Raw genomic sequence first — 11,721 nt, 5'->3', positions numbered from 1 at the left:
CCACGGGGACCGTGCTGGGCTGCGCCTTCCCTCTGCCTCCTCCCAGGACTGTCCCACGTCCCAGCACGCAGCAGACACAGCCCCCATCTTGCTCAAAGTGCTTTATTCTCAGCCAGGATGCTGGGTGATGCCAGGTCGGTGCTGAGCCCGTCTGGTCAGGCGCTCACAGCCGCTCCACGTAGAAGGCTTTCCCGAGCTGGTGCAGCTCCCGCTGGTGCTGCTGGCGGTCATCCTGGAGGAGCTGGTGCAAGGCGGCTCGGCGGACCTGCCAGGCACAGGATCCGGTGCTGAACCCCACCACCCCCCTGACTCGCTGGCGCTGGGAGACGCGGTCCCCGAGGACGCAGCATCGGAGCAAGACGAGGGTGACCCCCAACCCGCCTGACCCATGCCCAGCCTTACCAGTGTCTGCTCCTTGCCGGCAAGGCGCAGCTCTGACTCCATGCTCTGCTGCAGCGCCCCGCAGGCCGCGGCCCCGATCCTCTCCCACCACTGCCGGTGCTCCCCAACCACCTGCCTGTAGCTGTGGGGACACAGGGTGGGCAGGACAGGGTGCTGAGGGGATGCCAGCACCTGCCGCCCCCCCCAGCCTGCCCCACACCACAGCTCCCCCTCGCCTGCTGCCCCCCAGCACAGGGGGTTCAGCCCCCTGGGCTCCCTTTACTGGCTCTACCTCTCCAGCAGCCTTGCGCAGGCGTTCTCCTTCACCGGGACCTGTAACCGAAGCGACGCACTTTGGGGCCTGGGGTTTAACCCACACGAGTGGGACGGTGCACCCCACTGTCCCCAACTGCCACCGGGAGCCCCAGGACAGCCACCTCCCCCCCCACCCTGTCCCACCTCCTCCCGCCGCAGCGAGGGGGTCTGGCTGCTTGTCACCGCCATATCCAGTACCGCAGGGACCCCGCAACAGCCCTCCCGCGCCAGCTGCTCCCGGTTACCGTGGCAGCGGCACAGGGACAGACGCGGGATCCAGGAGGGAAGGGCTCGCCGCAGTCAGAGGCCAACAGCACGCATCGCGCTCGGGGTAACTGTCATTTTATTAAACAGCAATTAAAAAGAGTGCAGAGGCCCAGGCGAGGGGCAGGGGCCCCCGCCCCATGCGGCACACGTTGCGGTGGTGACTGGTGAGCAGCGGGTGCTGCCGTTGGCCTGGCAGGACGCAGACATCAAGTTGGGGGCCGGGAGCTTTCGCCCACGGGGGGCTCGGCAGCCGCTGGCACACGAGGCGCTGGTGAGAGTAGGAGAAAACACCCCCTTGGCAGGACAGACAAGACGTTTGAAGCTGGTATTTGTCTGCCTGAGACGTCCCCAAATGCCCAGTTGCAGGAAAAGAAAAAAAAAAAAGAGTAGAAACCGCAGCCCAAAGAGGCACCTCAGCCACGGTGGCTGAGAACTGGCCACCAAACTATTTACATGCCGTCCAGGACACCCTTGTGCACAGCCCAGGTGCAGAGGCAGGCTGGGTACGCCTGGCTGAGAGCAGCAGGCAGCGACGGTGCCGCAGAGAAAAGAAGAGCATTCACCCTTTGGAAAGAACGGACAAGCGGCTCCAGAGCCCGAGACTCAGACAGACAGGATGGATAGACGCATCAGCCCCCACCAGCCGTCACAGGGAAAGAGGACAGGTGGAGGAGAGCACTGGCTGGGATCGATGTCTTACTTATAAATAAGCTAAAGCTAATCAGTTTATTCACAAGGCCAGGGCTCCAAGACATTGCCGGGCTCAAAGCCTCAAGCCTGAAGCGTGTCCCAAGCTTGCCACGGAGGAGGCGACACGGGCCGATCCCCTCCGGGTTCAGCAGGCGGGCACGCTGCTTCGAAACGGGCTCCTGTGCGAGGGCCGAGCTCCACCAGCCGAAACGGAGCCTCTGCCGAGCGATGATCTCCAACGTCGTGCAAGAGGGAGACCCGAGAGCGCAGCTGCTTCCTCCCAACGCTGCCTGCACGCCAAACTGCGGCCAAATCCCCCCCCAGGACACCAGCTGCACCCAGCAAGGGGCTCTGCTTGTGGCAGGTCCCCAGAGCGGTGCTCCCTGCACGGCTCACAGGGTGCTCTCCAACGTGTTGTAGTTGTCCTTGAAGCTCTTCAGCTCCAGGAAGTGTTTGGCACGTTTGCTCTTCTGGTTAGAAGGCAGGTAGGTGACCTGGATGGTGGCGGGGTTGGAGATTTCGGGGGAGAGGGTGAGGTCCTTCGCTGCCGACTGGTGCTGCCGCTGGCTGCTGCCTCCCCGGGCCTTGGTCCTGCAGGGAGAGGAAGGAGAGGCACCATCACAGCTGCCGCCATCCCCAGAGGAGCTGCTCCACCGTCACGTCCGTCTGTCTGACGCGAGGCAGATCCACCCTCGGGACAACAGCCGCTTGCTGTGGTTTTGAAAACCGAGGCCGGTGCTTCTGCGGGCGCCAGGCCTGGAGCCCACACAAGGTGGGCTCAAAGCAGCGAGTGCAAGCAGGAACACAGACTGTAATCACATAACAAACCCAAAAAAACATTAACAGATGGGCTGTAAGGAGTAAGTAAATGAGGAAGAACGGACAAGTATAAACAGGTCGTGTATCAGAGGCTGGGTTTTGCCCCAAAACCCATCTCTGTTCACACCAAGGCACCACCACACCCCAGCTACGCACACGGGCAGTAACACTTACATGTTCGCCAGCTCGTTCAGAGCATCCTGGTACTTAAGATATTCGGGTTTCCCAAAGACCTGGATGCAAACAGAAAAGACCGCGGAAAAACTCAGCTAAGGTTACAGGGTGACCTCAGTCCAGCCATCAGATGGGGGTCAGGCGACGCAGCGCCGGTGCTTACCCCAGTGCCGTAGCGGGCGCTCTCATACCCATCCAGCAAGGTGTCGATCAAGGCTTTGCGGATGCCTTTGAAGGAGGCGCTGGAATTCCGCAGTTCCAGCAGGTAGGCACAGAAGTTCTTCCCTATTAAAGACTTTGGGTACCGGCCCTCTGCGTGAAATGGGATTTCTGGAAAATAAAAAGGCACAACACAACCGGCTGAAGCACAGGGGTGTTCACCCACAGATGACATCAAAGTTGGTAGCTAATTAAACTTAAAAATAAAGGCACATCCGCTGCCTCCATTTGCTGACAGGTCCCAGTGTGTGAGCAGAGCCACCAGCCCCAAGTGGGATAGATGACTGCTGTTCCCAAATGAGGACCTAAAGCCTTACACGAGGCTGCTGGCTGACGTGACGCACCCTTATTTCTTCCACACACGGTCTCTCTCCACCCTTCCCCTCTCACTCTTGCCCTGAGCTCCCTTACCAGATGTTCTGATCGCATCCAGCGCCTTCATCCTGTACAGGTAGTTATAGCAGCCTGGCAAAGAGAAAATCCAAGCTGAAAGCTCTGCAAAACTCGGCAGCGGGAAGGAGGTGGGGAAAGCGGATAGGAGCAGAGCACAGAGACACCATTTTAGCTCGTGCCGGCTTCCCAAACGCAACGTTACGACAGGACAGCCAATGAGAGAGGCCAGCGACGCAACGGGGCCCCAGGGGACCGACCTGCTGCGGCAGGACAAGCACTGGATGGTGTCTCTGGTGGGCTCCGACTGAGGTGCAGTGAGGGAGGGTACCTTGTGTCTCCAGCTGCAGAAGCCTGCTGTCATCCTCAGCTAACAGCCGGGGCTCGTACTTGATGTCTTGCACCCTCGACAGTCGAATGTCGATTTCTTCCTTTAAATCCTGCACAGTGTGTGGGGGGGAAAAAACAAACCACAAAAAAGTCAACATTTACAGAGCACTCACTTTGTCTGTAGGATCACAAGGATGGTAACAGTCAAGTCCTGGGGGCCCTCTGAAATAAACCCACTCCCTCTCCAGCTGCCTGTCACCACACTGAGGTGGCAGCTCCTGGAACCATCGATTTCAAAGCGGACCCAGCCTGCCCCTCCGGGCACCGACAGGTCTGCAGGCGCAGGGGAGGGAAGGCTCATCCCTGCCACGAGGCTGCACGCACCCACCTTGGGCGCGTGCTGTCCAACAGGCACGTGGGGGCCGCGGCGGGACTTCATGGCGAAGCGCATGATCTGGCGTTTCACGAAGATGAACAGCAGCACAAAGACCTGGAGCCCCACGGTGAGGATGGGGGTTAGTGGTGCCTGAGGGTCTCACGGCCAGCCCGGGCCCAGCCCCACTGACACCCTTTTCCCAAGCCCGTGGGCACCCCAGGACGAGCAACCACAGGGCCCCACGGACCCCCCAAACCCAGCACGCACAGGGGGCCCTGTTCAGCCCATCAGGAGCCCCACGGCCACGCAGCCCAGCCCCACTGACACCCCGACCTCCACAGAGGCTCCTAACCCCATCCTCTCCCTGCCCCACAGACACCAGGACCCCACGGGCACTCCGGCCCGGCCCTCAGGGCCCCGAGTCCGGTGCTATGGGGGTTTCCCCACGGATACCCCGGGACGTGTCTCACTGCAGCTTTATGGACACCTCGGGCCTGGCTTCGTGTGGGCCTCACGGACACCCCGGGCCCGGCCCCACGGACACTCCAGCCCCAGCCCCACGGGAGCCCCGGGCCCGACCCCACACACACCCCAGAGCCGGCCCCACAGGAGCCCCACGGACACCCCAGAACCGGCCCCACAGGAGCCCCACGGACACTCGGGGCCCGGTTCCACAGAGGCCCCAGCCCCACGGACAACCTCAGGCCCGTCACCCCGGCCGCTGGACCCGTCCCCCCGGCCCGCGGGGCCGGCCGGCTCACCAAGCTGCCGTAGGCCATCACCAGCACCACGTTGACCCCGGAGAGCCAGTTGCTGCCGGCCCCCGCCATCCCCGGCCCGGCCCGGGGCCGCACAACATGGCGGCCGCTGAAGCCGCTCCGCGCCCCCACCACGTGACAGGCGGCGGCGGGGGGGCGACAGAAGCCGCTCTCACGTGATGCGGCGCGCCGTGTCGCGTCACACGCGTGTGCCACCAGAAGAGCGCCCCCTACCCCCCCATCCCGCGCGTCACGTGGGGTGAAGCCGGGCTGGCCCCGCCCCGCGCCCTCGTCACGTGATGGGGGCGGGCGCCGCTGGTAGTTGTCAGTGTGGTGAGACCCAGGTAAAGTTGGCTGCGCGGAAGCGGCGGCGGCTCCGGTAACTGCGCGCGGCCCCTTTAAATCCCGCCCCCCCTTTCCCCTCTTCTTCCCCCCCCCTCCCCTCCCCCGCCACCGCCGCGCGCCCCTCGGCCCACCCGGCCCCGTCGTCGCCGCCCGCCCGGCCCCGCCGCACCGCTCCGGGGGCGGCCGCCGCCGCCGGGCCCCGCGCGGCCTAGTGGGCCGGGCCACAGCCGGGGGCTGGCGTAGCGCGCGGCCGCCGCAGGTGAGGGCGGGCGGGCTGGAGGCGGGCGGAGTGGGGGGGGAATGGCGGCCGCGGCCATGAGGGCGGAAGCGGCCCGCGCTCGCCCGCCTCCTGGGTGCGGGCCCGGCCTGGCGCCGCGCCGCCGCGGGGGCTCCTTCCCGGCCCCGCGGGCCCCCTCCGGCCGCTCGCCCCCATTGTGTGCCGCGGGTTGGGCCGCCGGGGTGGTCGGGCCGCGGGACCGGGCGGCTCCGACCCTGCCCGTGCTCCCGGGGCCCGCCCGGCCCCGCCGCTGCCGGCGGTAACAATGGGGGCCGCGCCGCCCCGCTACCGCCGTGCTCTCGGGGCTCCCCGCGTGCGACCGGGCCCGTCTCCGGTGCCCTTTCTTCGGCAGCCACCCGGGGGGGGGTCTTTACCGGCGGCGTGAGCCGAGCTCGGCCCCTCGGTGCGGGGCGGATCCCCGCGGCCCACGCGAAATTTCCCGGGCGATGCCGGTGTGGTGGTCGTGGAGTAATCCCGGCCCAGGAGCGTGTGCCCTGCTCGGGGTCCCGCGTGTGGCGCGGTGCGGGGTGCTCTGCCTGCACGCTGCCGGCCGGCACCACCGGCCCGTGAGTCTTGCTTATAAATGGATACCAAACTGGGGGCTGTGATGGCGTATCTGGGGGGCATCCCTGCTTCCCCCCCCCCAAAAAAAAAAAAAATCTTATACTCTGGACACACGGGAGTTACTCGGTTTGCAGCCACAGTGTGTTTGCTCTGGAGGAAAACTCCTAACGCTGATAATGCAGCCCCCCCGTGTTGGGCTCCTTTGGGTGCTTATTCTGCCCCACACTGTAAAGAAAATCTTTCTGAGTGCTTTGCTCTCTGTGGTCCTTTCCTTTGGAGCTTTGGAGCCTTTTGCACCTGTTAATTAAGCTTTGTCAGAGGGGGATGGAATACCAATTTTCTGTATTAACAGATAAGGGAAACTGAGGCTGGGATGTGCTGGGAATCGCTCAGCATCAGCCAGCAGGTCTGATACAGCCGGGGATAGTGGATGTGACTGACAGATCCTTGTTCTAAAATTGTAACTTACCTGAAATTTTTAATAAAATGAACAGCTTGTTACATTTCTGTATCACCTCTTTTTCTGGAGACTCCGCACTTCACATTTTGTGTAGCCGAGACTCTCTCCTCTCTAGATGTGGAAGGCGAGTAGTGGTGTAGTTGGAAAAGGGGTAATGGCAAAGCACATCGTTTACTTGCAGCCTCTTTGAAGAAAAGATGTTGTAACCTGTAGCTGTGAAGCTTCTTGTTTTCCCTGAATCCCATATGAACGCATCACTTTCCTGTTGTCTTGAAGCGTAAGCGCTGGCCTGGTTTAACACTGTTTCTCTGGTGTTGATCAGCCATGATTTGCTTTGGTTGGAGTCTCCCTTTTTTATTACATCCCTCTTGGTGAGTATATATGAGTTTGCTTTTTTTAAAAAAAAAAAAAAACCTAAACCACTTTTGATGAAGACTGCTTTGAACCAGTAAACTCATATTTATCGTTGCTTCTGCGCGGGGCCAGTTCAAGTGTCAGGACAACTGAGATTTGCAGTTCAATATTGCCCGTGAGCTGTACTGAAGTTACACGATTGAGGAATAAATTAGCAGCAGCCAAGTTGTCTTCCCTCTACGCAGCGCGTGGGGATGCCCGCTTACCCGACGGTCTCAGCAGAGTCTCAGGGCCTGGCTGATATTTCTATAATAGATGTTTTTCTTCTTTTTTTTTTTTTTTTCCTTTTGCACGTTAAAAGAAAAAATAATCAGGATTTAATCGTGGCAGAAATGCAGCTGGGCAGAGCGGAGCATGGCAGCTGTTGAACAATGCCCAGCCACTGCACAAAGGTTTGGGGCAGCAGACTGCTGGAACTGTATCCTATTGAAATTGCAGATTAAGTTACTGCAAACGCGCAGGATTGCTTCCCTCTGGGCCTGCAGTTCTGCTGCCAAATTGGTTTAATATGACAACTTGTTTGTGCGTGAAACACTTAGAACTGGAAGAGACGTAGCAGTGGAGAGCAAAAGTAAATACCGTGGGGAAGAAGCCTGCGTGGAGCATGGGAGGGATGGCTGCTCTGCCTTGGGTGAAGACCTGGCTTGGTGCTTTTCCTTAAATCTGGTTGGTGTCACGTGCACCTTGGGGGCCCTGGTGACTGGGCAGGTAGCTTGGGTTGGATCCTGATAAGAAATCTCAGCACCGTATAGCTGGAGAACTGTGGGTTTAAGTTGCCGTGAGACATGGATGGCCCCAAAGGGCGAACTTTTGAGGTTCCGCGGGAGCGGTTGCATTTGAAAACTTGCCTACAAATGAAGGCTTGACGCTGATGGGAGCAGGAGCGGTGGCGTGCACGTCGAGCCGTGGCACGGAGGTGGCATGAGGGTCTCTGTGTGTCTCAGGGAAAGGTGTCTCAGCCTGGTCGAGCATTCAGCTCACAGACGGACAAGAGACTCCCCAGTTCTTACAGGGCTGTTTGCTAACGCTGCTCCTGAGCTTTCCCTGCTTTGCACGCCAGATCTCGCTCTGTGCTGCCATGTTGGGTTCGCAAGCAATGTTTCAGATCATATCCTGCAGGTTGGATTGTCTTGCTCAGGTTTCTTCCCTGCTCTTAACACTCTGTGGCTCCTTCTCCTGTCCCAAGCATCTGCCTGCAGCACCGGGAGCAGACCCCGCTGCTTTGGAGGAAGGCGTTGCAGTCTTGTTAAAGAAATCTGAAAATGATTTGCGATTATGGAGATTTCAGGGGCTTGGAAGTAGCAAGTCCCGCTGAGTGCCATGGGATGTGCCTGGGAGATGATAGGCAGGGTAAAACCACTCTGTGCCGGTCCCGTTCTAGCCATCTGGGTTGGGCTCTTCCCCCAAAGCCCAGTGCGAGGTTATAAAACTCCACTTGCTTTGGGCACTCCATGGCCTGAACTGTTACTGGGATTTTTTGCCTCAAAAAGTTAACTAACAACGTTACCGGCTGTTATTCCTTGTTGACATCTAGTTCACTTTTGTGGTAGTTTTTTAATCTAGAGTACTCAGTAGAAGAAAACTTAGTATTTCCAGTTCTGGGGAATAACTGAAGCAAGCAGAAACGGGCAATTCTACAAGGGCAATATTTTTTTAAAATAATATCCCACAAACCTGTAGCACCACTTATTACTGCAAAGTTTTTCCTTCCCCTGCCCCATTTTGAAGGCAAGAAAGGACAAGGGGAAGTAGCTGACGTACGTGTCTGATGCTCTGAGATGTTCTGCTCTCGAAGTTAAGTTTCTTTCCAGCTTTTTTCGAGCATTTCTTGCATCAGTTGTTCGCCACAGCCTCTTATAGCCCGGGTCGTGGCAGATCCATGCCTGCTCCCACACTTGTGTTTTAGCAGCAAGTCATTGAACCCTTTACCCCAAGTACTTCTGTTCCTGAGTCCCAGTTGCTCCCACCTGGATGCAGGTGATGTTTCATGTGGAGCGCTCCGCCACGGTAGCGGTGGGGAAACCTCGAGAAGTACAAGTGGCCTTTTTGTCTTGCGGGCACGTGGAAATGGCAAGCTGGCCTGCCGCGGCTTTTGGGGAGGCGGCGGGGAGGGTGGGAGCCTGCAACGGCTTTCCTGGCTGCCTTGCCCACGCGATCATTCAGTCTTGGTGCTGCCTTTTGTTTTCAGTTTCTAACAGTCTGTTCTCTCTTTTCCCCTGACCCACCACAGAGTTCTACCTTGTAAATACTGTTATTTGTATATACTGTAAATGATGACATCGGTGGGCACTAACCGAGCCCGGGGGAACTGGGAGCAGACACAGACACAGAGCCAGACACAGCACAAGCAGCGGCCGCAGGTAAGGGCAGCGTCCATGGAAACCAGTTAGTTTGGAGGTGGAGACCTGGCACTCTTGCCTGGCCCAGCGCTAACGGTTGGGCTTGGCCTAACGAGCTTCCCCGCGTGCTGCAGGGTGCTGCTTGTAGAGCCAGGTTAATTGGGCGGCCACTGACAGTGGGGTTTCCGCACTGGTGTCTCCGAGCAGGAGCCGGAGCTGAGATTTGGGTTTACTTCCATCTGACGGTTCCCCGATCACTTTAACGAAGGCAGGTGGCTGAGAAGCCACTTGTAGTGGGTCTCGATGTTCTGGTGGTGGTAAGGTCTGCCTCAAAACGGACATAGTTTAGGTGATTGTCGCCCACCCGGTGCCATGAGACAATCCAGTGGTACTTCCCTTTCTTCCAGGCTCCACTCGCTCGCTTCTCTTCCGTCTGTCTTTCTCTCTGAAGCTTTCTACTTTCTGACCCTTGTTTGCGCCTCCTCTTCATCATATTGATTCCTTTCCAGAGATCTCAGGGAAGAGTTAATGGCCTTTCGAGGAAGGTTTGTAGGAAATGGGCCGCTCTAACTGCGCACTCTCTCTACATTTGATATCTTTAGGCCACTGCGGAACAGATTCGACTTGCACAGATGATTTCGGACCATAACGACGCTGACTTTGAGGAGAAGGTGAAACAAGTGAGTGTGGAAAGTGAGGGTGAACTCTGATGGGACGATTGATGTCAAGAGTACTGTGAATGCTGGGGGGTGGGGTGGGAGGGATGTGACTAGCTGCTTCCTGAATTTCCTTGGACTGGCTTGTTCCCCAGAACACAGGGAATCATAGAATCATTGAGGTTGGAAAAGACCTCTAAGATCGAGTCCAACCATCAACCCAACACCACCATGTCCACTAAACCATGTCCCGGAGTGCCACGTCTACATATTTTTTTAACACCTCTAGGGATGATGACTCCATCACCTCTGTGGGCAGCCTGTTCCAATGTCTGACCACTCTTTCAGTGAAGAAATTTCTCCTAATATCCATTCTAAACCTCCCCTGGTGCAACTTGAGGCCATTTCCTCTTGTGCTGTTGCTAGTTACCTGGGAGAAGAGTAACGGTTTTGTCCTGAGAAAAGGAGGTTGTGGTGAAACAACGGTAACTCAGAAATTCCCCCCCCAGTTACTTCTTGTTGAGGGGGCAGAATGAAGCTGAGGAGGCTGGGGAGACTCCCAGACCCTGACATTTCTTTGTAGGATTTCTGGTTTGGGATTCAACTTGCTTGCCTCCTAAAAGATCCATAGAAATTTTGGTGCCACCTTGGTTTGGAACATGCTGACCATGGTGTTGTCTTCTTTACAGCTGATCGACATCACAGGCAAGAACCAGGATGAGTGCGTGATTGCTCTGCATGACTGTAATGGAGATGTTAACAGAGCCATCAATGTGCTGCTGGAGGGCAATCCGGACACGGTAGGATTGGGTCCTGTAAATCTGGTGAGGCCTAGTTCATTGTAACTGCATATTCGGAGACGACATACGGCAATGTCTAGATAACGAGAACCAAAACGAATGACTAGTTCCACAAGTAGCACATAACGTGTGGTTGTGTCCTGGCTTCTTAGCGCTGTTCTCTGTAGGCTTGCACAGAATACGAGCGTGGTCAGCAGGCCCAAAGGAAAAGAGGGGAAAATGCAGTAAATCATTTACTTCCTATTCCTTTTGAATCCAAGCACTCTGACAACAGCACAGTGGCATCTGTGTAAGCTTTCACACTGCCATGAGCGTGCAGTAACTTATCTTTTCACATGAAGGCTAGTGACCTGTGTTAAAGGGCAGGTATGTGTCTGCTGTGGTTCCTTTCTGTTAGAGTAATGCAGTTTTGTGTCTCTGGCCATTTGCTTCTCAGCGGTGTGCTGACTGGCTTGTGTGCCTCTGCCCATGCCACATTTTTGAGGGTCTTTTTGCTGTTTGTTTTCTGTGGAGTTAGACTCGGCTGTTGTCACTTGCAAGTGAGTCAGCTCGGAGAAGAAGCGAGCGTGTGCTTAGGAGGAACCTTCTGCCTGGTGTGCGGGATGTCCTTCATTTTGTGACAAAGACAGCGGAGACGCGAGTTCTGTTACAGCCCAGTAAAAAGCCTACAAATATCAGACCCTTCCAAACTGCTGCTGATCAAACATATCCTCCTATCACCCTGGTTTGGCTGAAGCCAACTCAACTCTTTGTAGAGTTGAGGCTGTAAATATCACTTCAGAATATTATGTGTTAGCTCTTTTTTTTTCTTTTTTTTTTTCTCATTATTGGCCTTGAGTGTAGATGGATTAGCTGGACAGCTCAGACCGTTCTGTGTTACGGAGCTGCTCCCCAGCGTCAGGTGCTTTGCTAGCTTTGGCACCGGCCAAGTTCAGTACGACGTGTGTAGGGTTCTTCCTTGCCTTTAGAGAGCCCTGTCCACTGACAGCTGAACAAAATAGATGTTGGAAAATCCTTTTAGAAAGGAGGATGAGATGAATGCGCGTTGCTGAGGCAAAGCACTGCTGCAACTGTATTTTCCTCCACATCCCTTGTAACCAGCGACTTCTAGTTAAACAGCAAACTCCTCCTATCACAGCAATTGCAT

The 11,721-nt window shown here is 57.0% G+C and overlaps 2 protein-coding genes across 16 annotated transcripts in view; one reads left to right on the top strand and one right to left on the bottom strand.

Annotated features, from left to right (window-relative positions):
• Window positions 1–1,021: 1,021 nt before the first annotated feature.
• On the bottom strand, window positions 1,022–4,882 carry C29H1orf43 (chromosome 29 C1orf43 homolog). Of its 2 annotated transcripts, none has more exons than XM_054806639.1 (7): window positions 4,723–4,882; window positions 3,974–4,075; window positions 3,587–3,695; window positions 3,277–3,330; window positions 2,810–2,976; window positions 2,647–2,705; window positions 1,022–2,244 (listed from the first exon to the last, which is right to left on the bottom strand). In XM_054806639.1, the coding sequence occupies exons 1-7, from the start codon at window positions 4,789–4,791 to the stop codon at window positions 2,046–2,048; spliced, it is 759 nt and encodes a 252-aa protein (XP_054662614.1). In that variant the 5' UTR covers window positions 4,792–4,882; the 3' UTR covers window positions 1,022–2,045. The 2 variants fall into 2 exon arrangements, with proteins under 2 accessions (XP_054662614.1, XP_054662615.1); XM_054806640.1 differs by having other exon boundaries at window positions 1,022–2,462; window positions 4,723–4,871.
• Window positions 4,883–4,995: 113 nt separating this feature from the next.
• The window catches only part of UBAP2L (ubiquitin associated protein 2 like), a 31,097-nt gene continuing 24,371 nt past the window's right edge, over window positions 4,996–11,721 (top strand). For 6 of the 14 annotated variants that reach the window (XM_054806153.1, XM_054806150.1, XM_054806149.1 and 3 more), the window contains exons 1-4: window positions 4,996–5,063; window positions 9,010–9,139; window positions 9,721–9,798; window positions 10,464–10,574. In XM_054806153.1, the coding sequence (XP_054662128.1) occupies window positions 9,050–9,139; window positions 9,721–9,798; window positions 10,464–10,574 (279 nt within the window). In that variant the 5' untranslated portion in view covers window positions 4,996–5,063; window positions 9,010–9,049. Of the gene's footprint in view, window positions 5,099–9,009; window positions 9,140–9,720; window positions 9,799–10,463; window positions 10,599–11,721 lie in introns of all 14 variants that reach the window. The other 8 variants (XM_054806152.1, XM_054806148.1, XM_054806141.1 and 5 more) reach the window with 3 other exon arrangements.

This window comes from Grus americana, chromosome 29 (genome assembly GCF_028858705.1).
Source record: "Grus americana isolate bGruAme1 chromosome 29, bGruAme1.mat, whole genome shotgun sequence".
In the NCBI taxonomy this organism is placed as follows: domain Eukaryota; kingdom Metazoa; phylum Chordata; class Aves; order Gruiformes; family Gruidae; genus Grus; species Grus americana.
Note: the sequence above shows the minus strand (reverse complement) of the source record. Positions and strands in the feature narration are given on the sequence as shown.